The sequence below is a fragment of the Loxodonta africana genome, chromosome 9 (assembly GCF_030014295.1).
Source record: "Loxodonta africana isolate mLoxAfr1 chromosome 9, mLoxAfr1.hap2, whole genome shotgun sequence".
In the NCBI taxonomy this organism is placed as follows: Eukaryota; Metazoa; Chordata; class Mammalia; order Proboscidea; family Elephantidae; genus Loxodonta; species Loxodonta africana.
Genome location: NC_087350.1, coordinates 25,274,471 through 25,294,015, shown reverse-complemented (window position 1 = coordinate 25,294,015; position 19,545 = coordinate 25,274,471). Strand labels below are relative to the sequence as shown.

The 19,545-nt window shown below is 37.7% G+C and overlaps 1 protein-coding gene across 1 annotated transcript in view; it reads left to right on the top strand.

The window, feature by feature from the left end:
* RMI1 (RecQ mediated genome instability 1) overlaps nt 1–19,545 on the top strand; it is a 47,168-nt gene that overhangs the window by 8,478 nt on the left and 19,145 nt on the right. The window contains exons 3-4 of the mRNA XM_003407780.4: nt 6,119–6,214; nt 7,011–19,545. The exon at nt 7,011–19,545 is cut by the window's right edge and continues 19,145 nt beyond it. Of these exons, the coding sequence (XP_003407828.3) occupies nt 7,047–8,927 (1,881 nt within the window). The 5' untranslated portion in view covers nt 6,119–6,214; nt 7,011–7,046 and the 3' untranslated portion in view covers nt 8,928–19,545. The remainder of the gene's footprint in view (nt 1–6,118; nt 6,215–7,010) is intronic.

Here is a 19,545-nt window from a genome sequence, read left to right as displayed (position 1 = left end):
TTTTATTCCTGTGACCTGTTCAGGATTTAGTTTTTCAGATAGCTGCAGTAATCAGATAATTCTCTGGTATAGGTCTCTGCATTTTGAGTTGGTAGCTCCTAGAGATTTCTTTAGTTTTGGGGTATGACGCGTGAATAGGACTTCAGAAAAATGAAACATTTTCATAAGTACAGGCAGAAATCATTTTCATTATTTTATATCCATACTTCAAAGGTCAACAGTATCATTCTCCCCAAGTAGTCTTTGTCACAAGACACCCTTTGGGAAATTGGGAGCATCAGGAGATCCCTTTTATCACTGTTATTGTTAGCTGTCATTGAGTCACCTCCTAATTCATGGCAACCCCATGGCACAACGGGATCAGATCATTGTTACATGATTGGGGTCTGTGCCCTGGAGCGGTCGAGCCAATGAAACATACTCCACGACAGAAAGAGTGAAAAAGTTTATTCAGGAGATGTATACATCACTGGGGACCCAGCAGCAAACAGGCTCTGACTCTGTGGAATCCCAAAGAGCAATTTTTTACATCAGAGCTTATATATCATTCTGGCAGGGATTACCAAATGTTTTTAAGCATATAGCCCACAGCTGGTCCTATACATCACAAAACGACTACAAGAAACTCTTTATTAAACTAAAGATAGGCATGTCGGGCATTTGGACTCTAATCCGTATGTTTGTAACAGGCTGAAAAAAGCCTAAGAATCTCTCGGCTAGGGGAACTGCCCTGCCAAGTCCACTCTGACTGAGATAAGGAGCAAGAAAGAAGGTTGCAGATCAAAAGCGCCAGGCAGCCTTCGTAGCTGCCGCCTTGCAGGCTGAAAGCCATTTCTCAAGAGAACAAAGAAGTGGAGAAAGACCAAGGCCACAGGAGCCGAGAGAGCTCCGCATTCCTTTGGAAGAGACCAGTGCAGTTGGTGCAATAAAAAATGCTCGTCGGGTACTTCGAGCATCATTATGGCATTCGTTATGTCAAGCTCTCAATCACGCATTTTGAATAGGAGAAAACATGTTGCAAGGTATTAGGGTCACACCATTGTGATCCATAAGGTTTTGTTGGCTGATTTTTGGAAGTAGATCACCAAGCCTCTCTTCTTTAGTCCGTCTTAGTCTGGAAGTTCCTCTGTAGCCTCTTGAGCATCACAGCAACATGCAGGCCTCCACTGACAGAAGAGTGGTGGCTGTGCTTGAGGTACATTGGCTGGGCATTGAACCTGAGTCTCCCTCTTGGAAAGAGAGTTCTACCACTGAACCTCTGCAGCCCTCCCTTTTACCAGTGCAGGGAACTTAATTCATTCAGAATATGTGGACTGTAAAGCAGCATGCCCGGGATTCTGTGGAACATTCAAAGATAAATATGCATGACTTCAAGGGGTTTATAACCTAGTGAGGAGTGTAGATATGTAACCAGGATAACACAAAACATTTTTTTTTTAATTGTGCTTTAAGTAAAGTCAGTTTCTCATGCAAAAACTTACACACATATTGTTATGTGACCCTAGTTGCTCTCCCTATAATGTGACAGCACACTCCTCCCTTCCACTCCGGATTTCCTGTGTCCATTCAACCAGTTCCTTTCTCCTTCTGCCTTTTCGTCTCACCTCTGGATAGGAGCTGCCCATTTAGTCTCATTTATCTACTTGAACTAAGATGTACACTCTTTCTATAGTCCAGTCTAATTGTCTGAAGAGTTGGCTTTAGGAATGGTTTTACTTCTGGGTTAACAGAAAGTTTGGGGGCCATGACTTCTGGGGTTTCTCCAGTCTCAGATCATTAAGTCTGGTCTTTTTACTAGAATATGAGTTCTGTACCCCACTTTTCTCCTGCTCCATCAGGGACTTTCTGTTGTGTTCCCTGTCAGGGCAGTCATTGGCGGTAGCCGGGCACCATGTAGTTCTTCAGGCCTCAGGCTGATGGAGTCTCTGGTTTATGTGGCCCGTTCTGTCTCTTGGGCTCATGTTTTCCTTGTGTCTTTGGTGTTCTTCATTCTCCTTTGCTCAAGGAGGGTTGGGGCCAATTCATACATCTTAGTTGGCTGTTTGCTAGCTTTTAAGACCCCAGATGCCACTCACCAAAGTGGGATGCAGAACATTTTCTTAATGAACTTTGTTATGCCAGTTGATCTAGATGTCCCCTGAAATCATGGTCCCCAGATTCCTGCCCCTGCTACTCTGTCCTTTGAAAACACAAAACATTTTAACGGGCACATACAAGGGCTGTGGGAATATAGAAATAGTCTAGTGGTCCTCACAAAAGGTGGTATTTGATGTGATTCTTGAAGGATGAATAGGATTTCTTTGTCCTGTGAAGAGGTAAGGGTTTTTTTTTTTAATTGTAAAAATATATGTAACACAACATTTACTAATTCAGCATTTTTCACATGTACAATTCAGTGATAACAATTACATTATGTTGTGCAAGCATTACCCATAATCGTTGCCATATTTCCCATCACTGTAATCAGAAACTCTACTTCCTAAATAATGATTCCCCTTTTCCCCCCTCCCTCCTGCCTCTCGTAACCACTAATAAACTTTGGTCTCTATACATTGCCTATTCTTGTTATTTCATGTAAGTGAGATCATACAGTATTTGTCCTTTTGTGATTTACGTTACACACAGAATAATATTTTTAAGGTTCATCCATGTTGTAGCATGTATCAGAACTCCGTTTCTCTTTATGGTTGAGAAGCAGTAGTTCATTGTATGTATGTACCACGTTTTATGAAAGGTTAAGGGCTTTTAAAGCTGAGAACACAGCCTGAGTGCATGACATGATGGGGAAGGGGCATACATATCATTCAGTAGTTTAGTCTGATTGGAGCATAGGATATATAAAAAAATACACAGGACACAATTAAATTACATATGTAAAGCAATTTTTAAGACCCTACAACTGTGTAATTTTAAATGTAAGCCATTTGTGCTCTGCAGTAGCTGAGAGCACTGAATGATTTGGGTTTAAATCTGTGTGACATTGAGAAAATTGCTTAACTTCTCTTAGCGTCCGCTTCCTCATCTATATAATGAGAATAATAATACTTAGCTGAGAGTTTGCTGTATTACCTGGAAATATAAAAAAAGTGATTAGCATGCTTGGAACATAATAAACATTCAGTAAATGGTGCTGTCATCATCATTACTAGGAAATGAAACTGTGTGGTAGCTAGATCATGGAAGATCTTAAATTATTATTTTTTTAATAATTTTCATTGTTGAGAACATACATACCATAACATACACCAATTCATGCACCAAACCAACCAAACCAAACCCAGTGCGGTCGAGTCGATTCTGACTTATGGTGACCCTATAGGATGGAGTAGAACTGCCCCATAGAGCTTCTAAGGAGCAATTGGCGGATTCGAACTGCCGACCCTTTGGTTAGCAGCCGTAGCACTTAACCACTACACTCCAGGATTTCCAATTCATGTACATTCATGTACGAGTCACTAATTCAGTGACATTGATTACATTCTTCGAGTCGTGCAACAATTCTCACCTTCCTTTTTTGAGTTGTTCCTCCCCCATTAACGTAAACTCATTGCTCCCTGTTTCCTGTTTAATCTTTTGAGTTGCTGTTGTCAATACCTGATCCCATATAGATAGATTTTAAAAGAGCACAATGCTCAAGGCAGACGTATTTTACTAGCTAAACTATTATTTGGTTTTAAGAAGACTTCAGGGGATATGTTTAGATTAAATTTTAAAGATTATCTTAGGGCAGTAGTTTTAGAGGTTCATCCAGCCTCTATGGCTCCAGAAAGTCTGGATTCCATGAGAATTTGAAATTTTTTTCCTGCATCTCCCCCTTTTTGATCAGGATTCTTCTACAGAATCTTTAATCAAAATGTTCCGTAATGGTAGCCAGGCATCATCCAGTTCTGGTCTCATGACAGAGGAGGCAGTTGTTCATGGAGGTGATTAGCCACAAATTCCATATCCTCCTATCCCTGACTCCCCTTCTTTGTTGCTCCAGACGAAGAGAGGCCAATTGTTGTGCCTTGCATGGTCACTTGTAAGCTTTTAAGACCGCAGGCACTACACAACAAACTAGAAGGTAGAACAGATGCACTAAACACATTATTAGGCCAATTAACTGGGATGTCTTGAGAAACCATGATCCTAAACCTCCAAACCATGGAACCAAATCCCATGAGGCTTTTGGTTGTATATAAGCAGCCTCAGCAGGTACTCTTTTTTTTGGAGGGGTTAGGGGTCGTTGTTGTAAATGTATTTTATCACATGACTTTCACGTATTCAACTTTTCACAGGTGTTCACAACTTATTGACAGCAGTAACATTAATTGGCTGAGTAACCCACCCTTAATCAGTGCTATTTTTCCATCACCTAGTTTGAACCTTGGGTTTACGGGTAGTTCTGAACCTTAATACTCCATAAGTAATAACTTTCTCTCTCCTCCTTCCCTCCTGCCCCTGGTACCCACTAAGAAACTTTGGTCTCCATACATTTAGCCATTCTTGTTTTTTTAATGTAAGTGAGGTCATACAATATTTGTCTTTCTGTAATTGACTTATTTCACTCAGCATAATGTCTTCAAGCTCCATCCATATTGTAGCATGTATCAAGACTTCATTTCTCTTACTGGCTGAGTAGTATGTCATTGTATGTATGTACCACATTTTGTCTATCCATTCATTCATTGATGGACATTTAGGTTGTTTCTACGTTTTGGCTGTTGTGAATAGTGCTGCAATAAACATTGGTGTACAATATCTGTAGAGTCTCTGCTTTTAAGTCTTTTAGGTATATATACCTAGGAGTGGAATTGCTGGGTCATATGGTAGTCTTATTTTTAGTATTTTGAGGAACCGCCACATTATTTTCCACAGTGGCAGTACCATTTTGCATTCCTACCAGCAGTGGATAAGGGTTCCAGTTTCCCCACATCATCGCTAACATTTGTTAGTTTCTGTTTTTTTTTAATCTTAGCCATCCTAAAACCAAACCTGTTGCCATTGAGTTGATTCCGACTCATAGTGTCCGATGAGTTGCTCTAAGTAGCTATCCTAGTGGGAGTGAAATGGTGTCTTATTGTGGTTTTGATTGACATCTTTGATGGCTAAGGAAGTTGAGCATCTCCTTATGTGTTTGGTGGCCATTTGGATGCCCTCTTTTGTGAAACATCTACTCAAGTCCTTTGCCCATTTTATGATTAGGTTGTCTTTTTGTTGTTAAGGTGTTGAAGTTTTATATATATATTTTGGTTCTTAGATTTTTGTCGGATATACAAGTTAGTAGTTTGTCATTTACTTTTTGGTAAAGTCTTTTGATGAACAAAAGTTTTTAATTTTATGAGGTTCTGTTTATCTATTTTGTGTTTTTCTGTTTGTGCTTTTGTTATTCTATTAGATAATCTGACTTAAATTCTTAAAGGTCATAATAAGGAATTTAGACTTTGTTCTCTAGGGAGTGTGAAACCTTGGCTGATTTTTGAACAGACTTACATTGATAACCTAAATAGTGCTTTAGAAAGACGATTGATAGCTGTATAAAAGTTTGAGTGAATTTGAGAGATTAGAAGCAGAAACACCCTTTGCTAGAGAGTCATTGTGGAGATAGCCTCCGTTTAAATTTGAGGGGCCGCTATTTACCAGGTAGCGTAGTAAGTTTGCTTTAACTCTAATAATAATTTACATTTACTGAGATCTTACTGTGTGTCAGGTTCTGCGTTGCTGATATTACATAATCAATCCTCATAACCTATGAGGAAAATGCTATTCTCATTTTACAGAAGAGATGTAGGACACCTTGAAGTTGAGTAATTTGTCTCAGGTCACAGAGTTTGTAAGGTCTGGCTCCAGAGCCTGTACTCAACTGCATTATGTATACACTGCTTCTTCTGTTTCCTTTTGTATTCACGTTAGCCCTATGAGGACGTATATATAAGAAAACGGAATTAGAGTCTGTAACTTTCTCAGAGTCACTCATTTTTGTTTATCTCACTCCACACCTCATGTTTTTATTCTATGTTGCTTCCACACTGATTGATCACAGGATCCCCAAAAACTGTACCACCAAACCCTTGTACTCCTGAAAATGGGCCAGTGATTCTACAGCTTATCTTATAACCTTTACTGTTTCTTGTCTTAGCTCCCAGAGCCATTTCTAAACCGTAGAGGTTACAAGCATTCCACTGAACAGCCAGTTACAAATCTTGTCATCAAATCATGTGCTCCTGTCCAGGTGGTAAGTTGTCTTATGAACGTATTAAGACTTATATAAATTCTAACTCTTAAACATCTTCATTTGTGGAAGGAACAGTCTACTTTTATGAACACAGGGCTGATTAGTCCTTAGTGTTTTGCTGCTGCTTTATCATATTGAGAAAGTAACTGTGTATGTTTAGCTGGCAGAACTGTTGAGAATATTTAGCCAAATAAATAAGAGGCTTTATATCAGCTCGAAGTCTACAGTTACATTAGTTATAATTTTATCCTTAGACCACATACTTAAGTGCTAAATGGCAAACACGTGGTGTAAGTTTTAAGAGTCTGACTTACAGAAGTGAAATGAACCTTAATGGGCATTGCATCTTAATTAAATTTTAAGTAATTAGAATGTGATTGTTATATTTGTATAATAGTAACTACTGTTTACTGAGTGTCTTCCATAGGTTTGACATTATGCTTTACAAATATTATTTCTGTAATCTTTATAACAACCCTGTCAGATAGATGGTAGTATTGGTATTTTATAGATGAGAAAGCTGGGTTAGAGGAATGAAGAAATTTATATTAGGTCACTTAGCTTGTAATTTGGCGGAGCCAGTTTTCACACCTAGATAGATCTGTCTCAAAACCTTTTACTTTTCTCATTATGCCATCTGATTACTTGTGGCATTTGAATTGGTCATAGAGAAAGTCAAAGAATTTTAAGATGCTGAAGGGAGAAGAATCTAAAGGATATGGTTATGCCTGTTGGTGCATTATAGAAACTATATCTAAATATACTGATTTATCACAATTTATGTTTTTTCTTTTAGATAATTGATACATAATATTTCTTTCACTGAAAAGAAATGAGTGTAACTAGTATTGCATTGAGAGTCGAAACCTGGCTTTCTGCTACGTGGCATGTTAAAGTACCTCTTATGTGGCTGGAAGCTTGTATTAATTGGATCCAAGAAGAAAATAATAATGTTAAATTGAGTCAGGCACAAATTAATAAACAAGTATTTGAGCAGTGGCTCCTAACTGATTTGAGAGATTTGGAGCATCCTCTTCTACCTGACGGCGTTTTGGAAGTTCCAAAAGGAGAACTGAATGGATTTTATGCTGTGCAGATTAATTCATTGGTTGATGTAAGTCAGCCTGCATATTCCCAGATACAAAAGTTGAGAGGAAAGAATACAACAAATGATCTCGTTACAGCTGAAACACAAGTACCCCAGAAACCTTGGGAAGCAAAGCCTTCACGAATGTTGATGCTACAGATAACTGATGGGATCATACAAATGCAGGGAATGGAATATCAGTCTATTCCAGCTCTTCATAGTGGTCTTCCTCCAGGCACAAAAATTTTGATTTATGGAAACATTTCTTTCCGACTTGGTGTTCTCTTATTGAAGCCAGAAAATGTAAAGGTGTTGGGAGGTGAAGTAGATGCTCTTTTAGAAGAATATGCCCAAGAAAAAGTACTTGCAGGATTAATTGGGGAATCTGATCCTTTAGTCTCTGTCATTCCAAGTAATTCCAACCAAAGCCTTCCCAGAAATACAGATATTCTAGATCCTGCATTAGGACCTTCTGATGAAGAACTCTTGGCAAGTCTTGATGAAAATGATGAACTTGCAGCAAATAATGACACCTTAGAAAGAGGATATCTCAGCACAGGTAGTTCTTCAAGTACTAAAACCACAAGACAGTCAAGTTTTGAACCAGGTTATGTTATTTCTCCAAGACCAAAGGAGGAACCACCAAATCAACCTGTGCATTTCACTGATGGAGAATTAGATGACTTTTCACTGGAGGAGGTCTTACTTTTAGAAGAAACTGTCCAGAAAGAACAATTGGAGACTAAAGAACTGCAGCCATCGACGTTGAACAGGAACACAGATAAAACTATAGAGAGAATTTCACATAAATCTAATACTCTGAATAATTCTTCTTTGATTTGTAAAAATGGAAACAACAACTGGGATGAAAAAAAAGTATCTGAACAAATAACTAATGAAGACAGATCTTTCGGTAGTCCATCTGCTAGAGAACAAAATAGCAGTGTTTTTTCAGTTGGTCATAATGTGCCCCCACCCAATGATTTTACAAATAAAGATAAGAACTCAAAGACAGATAATAAAGTAAAACAAGCCATCAGCAGTTCAGATAGACAGTCCTCTAATAATGAAATATTAAGTAGAGAGCTGGTCAGTCATGTACCAGAAAGGAATTTACAAATGTCTAATGAAAATGATCACCATTTACAGACTTGGTCTTTAAAATCATCAGAGAATAACAGTAATCATTCTGTCACCATGGATTTGTATTCTCCACCTTTTACCTATTTGTCTGTTTTAATGGCCAGCAAACCAAAGGAAGTTACAGTAGTTAAAGTCAAAGCATTTATTGTGACCTTAACTGGAAATCTCTCAAGCTCTGGTGGCATTTGGAATATAACTGCAAAGATTTCTGATGGCACTGCGTATCTAGATGTAAACTTTGCCAATGAAATACTTACTAGTCTGATAGGATTTTCAGTACCAGAAATGAAACAGTTAAAAAAGAATCCTTGTCAATACCAGAAGTTTCTAGAAGGTTTGCAGCGATGTCAAAGAGATCTAATAGATTTGTGCTGTTTGATGACTATTTCGTTTAATCCCTCCTCGTCTAAAGCAATAATACTGTCATTGGAAGATGTTAATATGGAACACCTTGAGAATCTAAAGAAGCGGTTGAATAAATAATTTACTAAAATAGTATTAGAAAACAAAGTAACAAGGGTATATTTGAATTACAATTTTCTTTATGTATTTTTGAAAATTTGTAAAAAAGAATAGTTTCATAATTTATTTCAGTTTAATTTTAAAATGTTTAATCATGCTTGTTGCATGTATAAGTTTTTTAAATAAAATTTGTTTTATAGGACCTTAGTTGAAAGAATTTATTGTTGAGGAGTTTGCTTTCCATTTGTTCCTTCACATAAGATGATTACCAAAGTATTACTGTGGTATTCAGTGATGAGTCATACTGTTGAAAGTTAATACAGGTGGTCCATGATGTAGGATGTATTCGAGTTATGATGAGCCACACTTGGGACTGCTATTTCTTTTGTACTACATACAATGTTGCAGCATGTAATTTGCTGATGTTACTCTCAGATGTTCACTCATAGATGTTTATATGTAATGTTTCCAATCCCCAAAGACAAAGGCTGAATTTATAAAGATAGTGATAATAGAAGGCAATAATAATGAAAACTAAATTAAAAAAAGAGGTATTCAACTTAAGTGAGAACTGACTGATGGCGAAGTCCGTAGAACGGAACCCTCTCGTAAGTCGGGGACTACCTGTAATTACACATAAAAAAAAAAAGTTTTAATTCTAATAAATTGAGTACCCAAAAAGATTTATTTATATTGTTATTCTTAGAAAAAAATTGAATCCAGTGTATCTGAATGTTGGACTTCCGGATGCAAATTGGTTTACTGGTTATTTTGTTGATTATAAATATTTGCGTGGTATATTTAAGGTGAATCTTAATGTTAACTAGATACTATTTCAGAAGTTTTATTGAATGATTAAAAAATCATTTTCAAGGATAGTTTATCTTAAATGGCATGTTGAAAACTTAGTTATTAAGATCCAGTAACGATTTTATTTATCGCATTAAGACCTTTATCCATGTTTTTTGGGTGGTATTCCATTTCTGAATTAGCTCTACGTGTAAGCATTTCTTTAGTTTTATTGGCAGTGCTGATTTTTTAAAGGGAGGCTGTTTACCATCTTTTCCATTTTGCTGTTAAAAAGTTACATTTGAAAGGCAAAGTTATTTTTATTACTATTTCTAAAATTTTTAAATTCAAGTGCCTTGAATTTTAAAAAATGCTTAATAATTAAATGAAAGCATTATTTGCATTTTATTTTAATGAAAATAATTGAAAAAATCTGGAAGTAAGAAGTATGTATATAAAAATATGATATAGAAGTAGTAGAAAATTTTTTTTCTAGTTTTTTGCTGTTACTGTTTGAAGGATGATAATCAGTTGAAAGCACAAGACAGATGATTGCTGCTATATTCTCTAATAGTAATCTCTACTACTACAAAAGATCTAATGGGATGAGATTATCTTTAATTATCTTTCTCCTAAATGTTCCCCTCCTGTACTCTGTGAGTGGTGCTTGAAAGCTGAGATTAGACCTTATTTTCTCTCTTCATATTTAGTTACTAAAGGCTGGGTATCATACTTTACCATCTCAATCTACCCTTCTATATTGGTTCTCAGTGCTTTGATTCTGTGTTCATCTCTGGCCTGGATTATTCAGTGTTTTCCTTAATTAGTCTTTGCCTTATTTTGCCTTCAAACCATTCTCCATAATGCTGGCAGAATGATTTTTCTGAAATACATATTTTCTTGTTTTCTCTTCGAAATCTTCGTTATCAACTGCTCCCTGCCTCCCTTACTTACACAGTGAAGTCCAAAACTCCTCATCTAGTAGGTAAGCCCTTTTGTAATCTGGTCACTGCCTTTTTTTCCTGACCTCATCTTACCCCTGTTACTCTTCTTCCTACCTAGACTGGCCCTAAGTTTTAGTCAGACCAAAGTATTTGTGGTTTCCCAAACCTATCGGAAAATACACCTCATGCTTTCAGACCCATGCTCATAGTGCCCATACTCCCTGACTCCTGCACCACCCAAATTCACTCACATTTCCAAACTCAGTTTAAGCTTTAGGTGCCCATTGAAATGTTTTGTGAATTCCCCTGCCTGCTTCCATGCCCTCCTGTACATTCTGTAGACTAACATCATGTGATTTTATTGTACTTACTGATTTGCTTCAACTTTGACACCATCACATTTTGGCAGGATGCTTGTTGTAGGAGGCCATCCTATGCGTTATAGAGTGTTTATCAGCATCCCTGGCCCCTACTATTAGATGCCAGTAGCATCCTCCCAGATGTGACACCAAAAAAAAACCTCTCCAGGTATTGCCAGATATTCCTGTCTTAGTTATAGAGTGCTGCTATAACAGAAATACCACAGGTTGATGGCTTTAACAAACAAAATTCTCAACAGTTTAGGAGGCTAGAAGTCTGAATTCAGGGTGCCAGCTCTAGGGAAAGGCTTTGTCTGTCAGCTCAGAGGAAGTTCCTTGTCTTTTTGAGCTTCTGCTGCTGGGTGATCTTCATGTGGTTAGGCATCTCTCTTCCCCCATCTTACTAGCTTCACTTTCCTTTTTTAATCTCTTGTAAGATGAAAGGCAATGCAGGCCACACCTCAAGGAGAATTCCCTTATATCAGATTAGGGTTGTGACCTGAATAAGGGTGTTGCATCCCACCCTAATCCTATTAGCATGGGTTGCTATGTTAACAAGTATTTTTTTGGGGAAACAATTCAATCCATGACAATCTGCTAGGGCATAAAATCATGGCTGAGTGTTTTACTCACTTTAGTAACTCCAGTAAGTGTTTATTGATAATACAGATAAGTCATCAAATCATTAGTTTTATTCCCTTGCTTGATATCCTTTAGTGATTTCCCATCATCTGTTCCATAGCATGGTACTTAAAGCCCCAAAACTTCTGCATACACAGCCCCTCAAATATCTACCCTCATCAGGAAAACAGTACACTAGAAAAATCTGCCCAAAAACAAAGAAAAACCTCAAGAAAACTTGACTAACCTGGCAGAAGGAAATACACATTCTCTTAGGAGAGGTATGTACTCTTGACTCAGTCCACACACAGTTCCTACAGACAGCCTAACTATAGATGAGCTCACAGTCCAAATTTAAAAAATGAAGGGTAAATGCAACTTTCCCACTCCAAATGTTTCTTTCCGGGAGGGAGGGAGGGGGGATGGAGCCTTGCTATCATTTACACTCCTAGACTTTCTTTGCCCCTTTACTTCAACCTATCTCTGAAGAGGAATGACTTATGTAGTTGATAATTTGGGGAAGAGAAAAATAGGTGTTATCAGATATGCTTTCTCTTCCTTTTGGGAGTGGATCTTACAGAGATAATATGTTCACTACTCTGTTAGTCTTAACCTGGATTGGCCCCTCTGCTGAGTTGGCTTCTGCCCTTGTCCAGCACTGCTTGTGGCTGGGTGGGTAAATTACCCAATTATGGAGTTAGCAGGTACCCACACAAAGCTCTTAGTCATGCATGTACCTAAAAATGACTATATAATATGCTCAAGAGGAAAAGTGAAAAGACAAGATAGAAATTTTCAGCAGGCATCTAGGAATTTAAAAGACTGAATGGGAATTGTAAGGATAAAGAATATAATAGCTAAAATTAAGAATTCAGTGGATGAGTTTAACATTGGATGAAACAAAATAGTGAACTAAATTTATCCAGAAGAAAATATTCAGAATGATGCATGCAGAGACAAAAGAATGGAAAATAACAAGAAAATAATGAAACGGATGTAGGGAAATCAGAGATAAGGTCTAACAACATGCACCTGGAGTCCCATAAAGAGAAGAAATAGAGAATATATTAATGCTTGAGATTTATGAAAAATTTATGAAATGATAATCCATCAAGCTACAGACTAATTGTATATTCAAAGAAAATCATACCTGTGCAAATATTACTAATACTATTGAAAAGCAAAAAAAATCTGAAGAGCAGTGAAAGAAATACGGCATATTATCTTCAAAGGACCAGAAATGTGAGAACTGACTTTCCAACAGAGACAATGAAATTCAGAAGATAATGGAATGATATCCTTGAGTTTTGAAAGAAAATCACTACCAACCGAAAGTTATATACCAAGCAAAAGTGTCCTTCAAAAGTCGGGGTGAAATAGGTAAAATTAAGACATTTCACACACAAAAAATGAGAAATTTTCCCTAATTGAACCTACCTAAAAGAAATCACAAAAGTGTTATCTTCAAACCACATGATACCAGATGGGAGCTTGGAGGTACAAGAAGGAATGATGATCAACAAGGTAAATATGTGGGTTAAAGAGTGATTTTAAATTGAAAATAATGTCTTGAGGGTTTTAAAAAACAAAGTTCCTGAGAACTGTATAATTGGGAGAGGGCTAAATGGAGTTAAAAAGTGTTTTCAGGTTCTTGTATTGTCTAAGGAAAGGTTAAACTGTAGTTTTATATTAGACTTGAATATTCAAAGTTTCATGTAATATTTAGGGCAACCTCACTAAAAAATTCATTAAAGGGTATATTACTACCAAGCTAATAGGGTAAAAATGGAATGACAGAAGAATAAATGTACACAAAAGAAAACAAAGAGAAAAGAACAAATAAAATGTGGTATATAGGAAAAGCAAAAACAAAACCCAATTATATTCAAGAGACAAAAATATAGGGACACAAAAAAGTGAAAGGGTATAAAAAGTTATATAAACATTAATCAAAAGAAAGCTGTGGTGGCTATATTAATATCCAAGCAGTAGAATTTCAGGCCAAGGACTTACTAGTAGTAAAGAGAGTCAATCTGTAATGGTAAAAGGACTAATTCACTAGAAAGGTTTAAAAGCAAAAAACCAAACCCATTGTCGCTGAGCTGATTCCAACTCACAGTGACCCTGTAGGACAGAGTAGAACTGACCCATAGGGTTTCCAAGGAGCACCTGGTGGATTTGAGCTGCTGACCTTTTGGTTAGCAGCCATAGCTGTTAACTAGTATGCCACCAGGGTTACCAGAAAGGTTTTAGCAGTTTTAAATACATAGAATTTGATATTTGGCTTCCAGATTTATAAAACAAAGAACTACAAGGAAAAATAGGTAAATCCACAATCATAGAGGAATATTCTAACACACTCTTAATTAAAAATTTTTAAAGGTGGTAGACATAGAAAATACATAGAATTAACAAATGACTTAACTAATGTGTATAGACTACTGTACTTAGCAAATATATAGTACATATTTTTTATGTACATATGGGACATTTACACAAATTGACTATATGGTGTACCATAAAGTATAAACAAGATTCAGAGAATTGAAATCACACAGTATTATTCTCTGACCATAATTAAACTTGGGGAAAAAAAAACAACTAGAAAATCCCATGTTTGAAACTATGAAACATACAGCAAAGTAACCTTAGGTTAAGGAAAAAAATCACAAGGGAAATTGGACAACATTTTAATTAAATTATACAAATAAAACATCAGAATTCTTGGAATATAGCTAAAGCCATGCTTAGAGGGAAATTTATAATCAGATTCATTTGTTAGAAAAGAACAAAGGCTGAAAATCAAGTGAGCTGAGCATTTATCCCAATAAGTTGTAAAATCTGGAAATGAAGCACAAAGAAGGCAGGAAACAATAAAAGAGCCAAATTTATTGGAATAGAAGGGATGAACAAAACTAAGTGTTGCTACTTTGAGAAGATTAAAACCCCTGGAAAGACTATGAAAAAAGTGTGAAAGCATAAGTAAGTATTGGAATGAAATGGGGATAACGCCCACTGTTGCTACATACATGTGAAATCTTTCAAAAGGATATTATAATTAGCTTTGTGCTGACAAACTAAAAAAGTGAAATAGTCAAATACCTAAAAAAATACAACAGATATCAGAAGAAAGGAAAGATGAATAATAAAAGATGAATAACTCATTTGTTAAAGTGATGTGTAATCTATGTTCAACAAGGATACTAAAACAATGCAATGGGGGGAAATAATAGTCTTTTCAAGAAATGGTACTGGGACAACTGGGTATCCACATGCAAAAGAATGAAGTTGAATCCATGCTTCACAGCATAAACAAAAATTAATATGTAAGAGCTATAACTAAAACTTTTAGAAGAAAACATAGGTGTAAGTTTAGATATGACCTCTAAAACACAAGTGACACAAGAAAAAATGGTTGGATTTCATCAAAAACTTAAAATTTGAGCTTTGAAGGACACTATCAAGAAAATGAAACGGCAACACTTAAGAAAATGAAATGGCAACACTTAAGCCTTAGTTATCTAGTGCTGCTGTAATGAAGTACCACAAATAGGTGGCTTTAACAAACACAAATTTATCTCTCACAGTCTGGGAGTCTAGAAGTCCAAATTCAAGGTATCAGCTCCAGGGGGAGGCTTTATCTCTCTGTTGGCTCTGGGGACAGGTGGTTGTCATCAATCTTTGCCTGGCCTAGGATCTTCTCAGTACAGGGACCCTGGGCCCAAAGGCTGTGCTCTGCTCCTGGCACTTCTTTCTTGGTAATATGAGGTCCCTCTCTCTCTGCTTGATTCTCTCTTATGTCTCAAAATAGATTGTCTTAAGATACAACCTAATTCTGTAGATTGAGTTCTGCCTCATTAAGATAACTGCTTCTAATCGTGCCTCAACATCATAGAGGTTAGGATTTACAACACATAGGATAATCACATCACAAAATGGTGGGCAACCACATAATACTAGGAATCATGGCCTAGCCAAGTTGACACACATTTTTGGGGGATACAATTCATAAGTTTAGAAGTAGAAAATATTTACAAATCGTATCTGATAAGGGTCTAGTGTCCAGAATATATAAAGAACTCTTACAACTCAATAATAAAGACAACCCAGTTAGAAAATGGGCTAAATATTTGAATAGATGTCCCTGGTGGCGCAGTGGTTAAGAGCTCGGCTGCTAACCAAAAGGTCAGCAGTTGGAACCCACCAGCCGCTCCTTGGAAACCCTATGGGCCAGTTCTACTACATCCTATAGGGTTGCTAGGAGTTGGAATCAACTCCATGGCAATGGGTTAACGGGTTTTCTTCAAAGAAGATATACAAATGGCCAATAAACACATGAAAAGATACTCAACATAATTAGTTATTAAAATGGCAATGGGTTTGTTTTTTTTTAATAATCATATAGGGTCGCTATGAGTCGGAATTGACTCGATGGCAGTGGGTTTTAACTAATCATGTTGAGCATCTTTCTTCGCTATATTAAAAGGTTTGATTGTAGTATATGTGGTGTCCTAACATCAAGTCAGTCTGGCCTTGCCTAGTGGAGCTCTCCATTACAGGGATCTGGTTGGTTTGCTCTTGATCAATGGATACAAGAACAGTGAAGAAATAGTTCATTACACAGGAAATCACTATTGCTAGATTTTCCATTGATAACTGGCCTCTCCGGATCTGAACAAGACCCAGGCCGTAACCTTTAGTCTTACACAACCCGTACATTACTAGGTAAAATTGCCCAAGAAGGACTAGCTGAAAATCCTCCAAACCCACCAACAGTACTGTTTGTATTGTAGGCCCATATCAACAACTGTGGGACTGGTTCATCTGGTTAACTTCCCAAGTGGGGAGGCTACGTCAGGTTGCTTCCCTTTGCTGGGAACAATCTAACCACACCCATATGAATAACCCTGCTATCACCAGATCTATGGGATATCTTCCAGTGTCTGAACGTGCATCAGTTATAACACTACAAGCTACTGATTGGTTCTCCACTGACTGGCTATGATGCTCAGGTACCTACTGGGTAGCCTCTAATGGCACTTTTCAGCTATGTGGATCCAACCTTTAGCCCTGACTTCCACCAGGCTGGATTAGAAGATGTTCTCTGAGCCTGAGCTGGACTCAAGCATGTATTTTAACTAATCTCTCTTTACCAGCTAGTGTACCCATATTAAGAGCTCAATGGTCTCAAATGGTGCTTCAGTGGATTGATAATACAGTGGCAGTATTCTTACCTTAGGCAGGACTTGAAGATGTTATGGCACATGTAGAAATATTAACCAAATATATACAAACTGTCCTAAATGATAGTGTTCATGGGCTTCAAGAGATACCAAAATGACAGTGATGAGAAAAGTAGTATTCCAAAATAGAATTGCCCTTGACATTCTCACTGCAGCCCAAGAAGGCAACTGTGCCATAATAAAATCTGATTTCTGTGTTGTTATTCCCGACAATAGTAATAATATTACACTCACTGTTGATCATATGCAGTGTGTAGTATCTTGCTTCAACAATCTTGTTTCTTCCATAACTGAAATTACAAATAATTGGTTTTCTTCATGGGGTGGGTAGTGGAAAAAATTATTACTTATTTTGGAATCTTTATGTTTCTCATTGCCTCTACTACTGTTGGAAACCCTGGTGACGTAGTGGTTAAGTGCTACAGCTGTTAACCAAGAGATTGGCAGTTCAAATCCGCCAGGTGCTCCTTGGGAACTCTATGGGGCAGTTCTACTCTGTCCTATAGGGTCACTATGAGTCGGAATCGACTCGAAGGCAGTGGGTTAGTGGGTTTCTACTATTGTAATTATAAAATGCTGTTTTATTTTAGTTTAACACATTTTATTCCTGACATGCTATACTTCAAAACCATTTGACCCTTCACATAAAATCATGCTAGTTTCACAGGCTTTCACCAGTGATCATGTTGTGTAATCATTTCCCTTTTGTCTCTTTGGGCATGTTTCATCTTGACCTCGATTGTTCTGTCTTGACGGAGAAATATTCCTCCAACATGGCCTTGTCCTTTAAGATGATTGCCATAAAACCTACTCATCCTGAAGACAAGGCTTATTAGCTCAGCAAGGTGAAGAAAAATAACTTTATTAGCCAAAGATCCTCAGGAAAACAAAGTCCTTGCAGAAGAAAGTCTACTGTATTGTGAGTGATCAGCGCCCCTGAGCAAAGGCTTGATCAAAAGGGGAAAATGTGGATGGAAAGTTTCAAAATGGAGGCAGTCATGTCAAGATCTCAAAATGGCATGGCCAACATGCATTCCCAGGGAGCAAAAGGTCCGGATGTAAACAGTTTATTCCTGGGAGCAATGTGTTTATGACTCTAATCATGTATAACCAAACTGCTGGCACCATTCACCTGGGGAGTATTGTCACTCCCTCCTAGCCAAATGGCTGACCTTTTACTATCAAAGAACTTCAAAGCTGAAGCTGATTTTATCTATAATAAATCATTAACCCCCACCTTTCCTTTGTTTTCTATATGTAAGCCCCCCAACTGCACATGAATAGTCAAGTTCTTTGTATTTTTACTTAGTGTTGCTTAGCTCGAGCTGTGTTATTCCACAGTAAAACTTTTTTTTTTTAACTTCTAACGGAGTAAGGGATTTTATTCTTTGACAAACTCAATCAGTGAGTAAACCAGGCAGATGTTAGAAGTGATTCAAAGGGGAAGCCAAAACACAAATTTTATATGGAATAAAAGAATGTTGAAATTAGTGAAATGGAGGCATTAATAAAATAATAAAATGGAGGCAAAATTCATTTTTCCACAGTGGGAAAAGGCAGTCAACCTGTATCTGGCAGGGCAGAATTTGCATGTCTGTAGACAAGGATGGAAAGCCTGGTGGCGTAGTGGTTAAGAGCTACGGCTGCTAACCAAAAGGTCAGCAGTTCAAATTCACCAGGTGCTCCTTGGAAACTATGAGGCAGTTTCTACTCTGTCTTATAGGGTCTCTATGAGTCGGAATCGATTAAATGGCAGCAGGTTTATAGAAAAGGATCGTTTTGCATTGCAATCAGTTATCTACAGTTTATGGAGTTGTGACATGGACTATACTTACAGTTAAGTGGCTTATTAAGGAACAGGGTACAACTTGGGATCAGGGTCAGCAGGCTACAAGTCAGGGTCTAGATCAGGAAGCATGTAGGCAAAGTGTCCCTTCTTCAGTGCAGGACAGCTCTCTCAGCTCCCCTTGGCCATGCAGGCCTCTTCTTGGTCCCCTCAGGACGGGTGCCTCTTAGCTCACTCAGGACAGGCTCCTCTTGGTCCTGTATACTGTCACCAATGACTGCTGCAGGGCCCCTTCTCGGCCTGTCGCTGTCTTCAGTGTCACAGCCCTTGACCCATGTTACCGTTCTTTTAGGAGGTTCCTTGCCTCCTCTGTTTCTTATTTTTTCCTTCTGCTCTTCTGACTTCTTTCTGTCTCTAAAAATCTCTGTAGTGTTGCCTACTTGTATCTGCAAACTCCTCTGATTTCAAGGCGTGGACCTCCCACCAGGGTCATGAACTGACCAGTCCAACTGGTGGGCCACAGACACTTTATTTGCATGATTCATAGCCACTTTATTTGCATAATTTATTGACTAATCCTTGCAAGATGCATACCAATCACAGGGTAGCCTGCAGCACAGGGCCAGACAAAGTCAAGTTGTTTAGAGCTTGCTCAGGAAATGTCAGTCAACCCGAACAAAAGTAACAAACCCTCTGGGGTGGAAAACTAGGGAAAAGATAACTTCGCAGGGCTTAGGGGAAAAAGCTCTCAAGCTGTTTTTCCAAAGAACCAAGGCAAAAGGCCACATAAAGGATCTCATTTCACCACAGTTGTTCTTTAGACAATGCATAGTTTTCCATTCGTGCACACATTTTTTTCATCTTTAATTTGACTTTAAACTCCCATTCTCCTGGCCT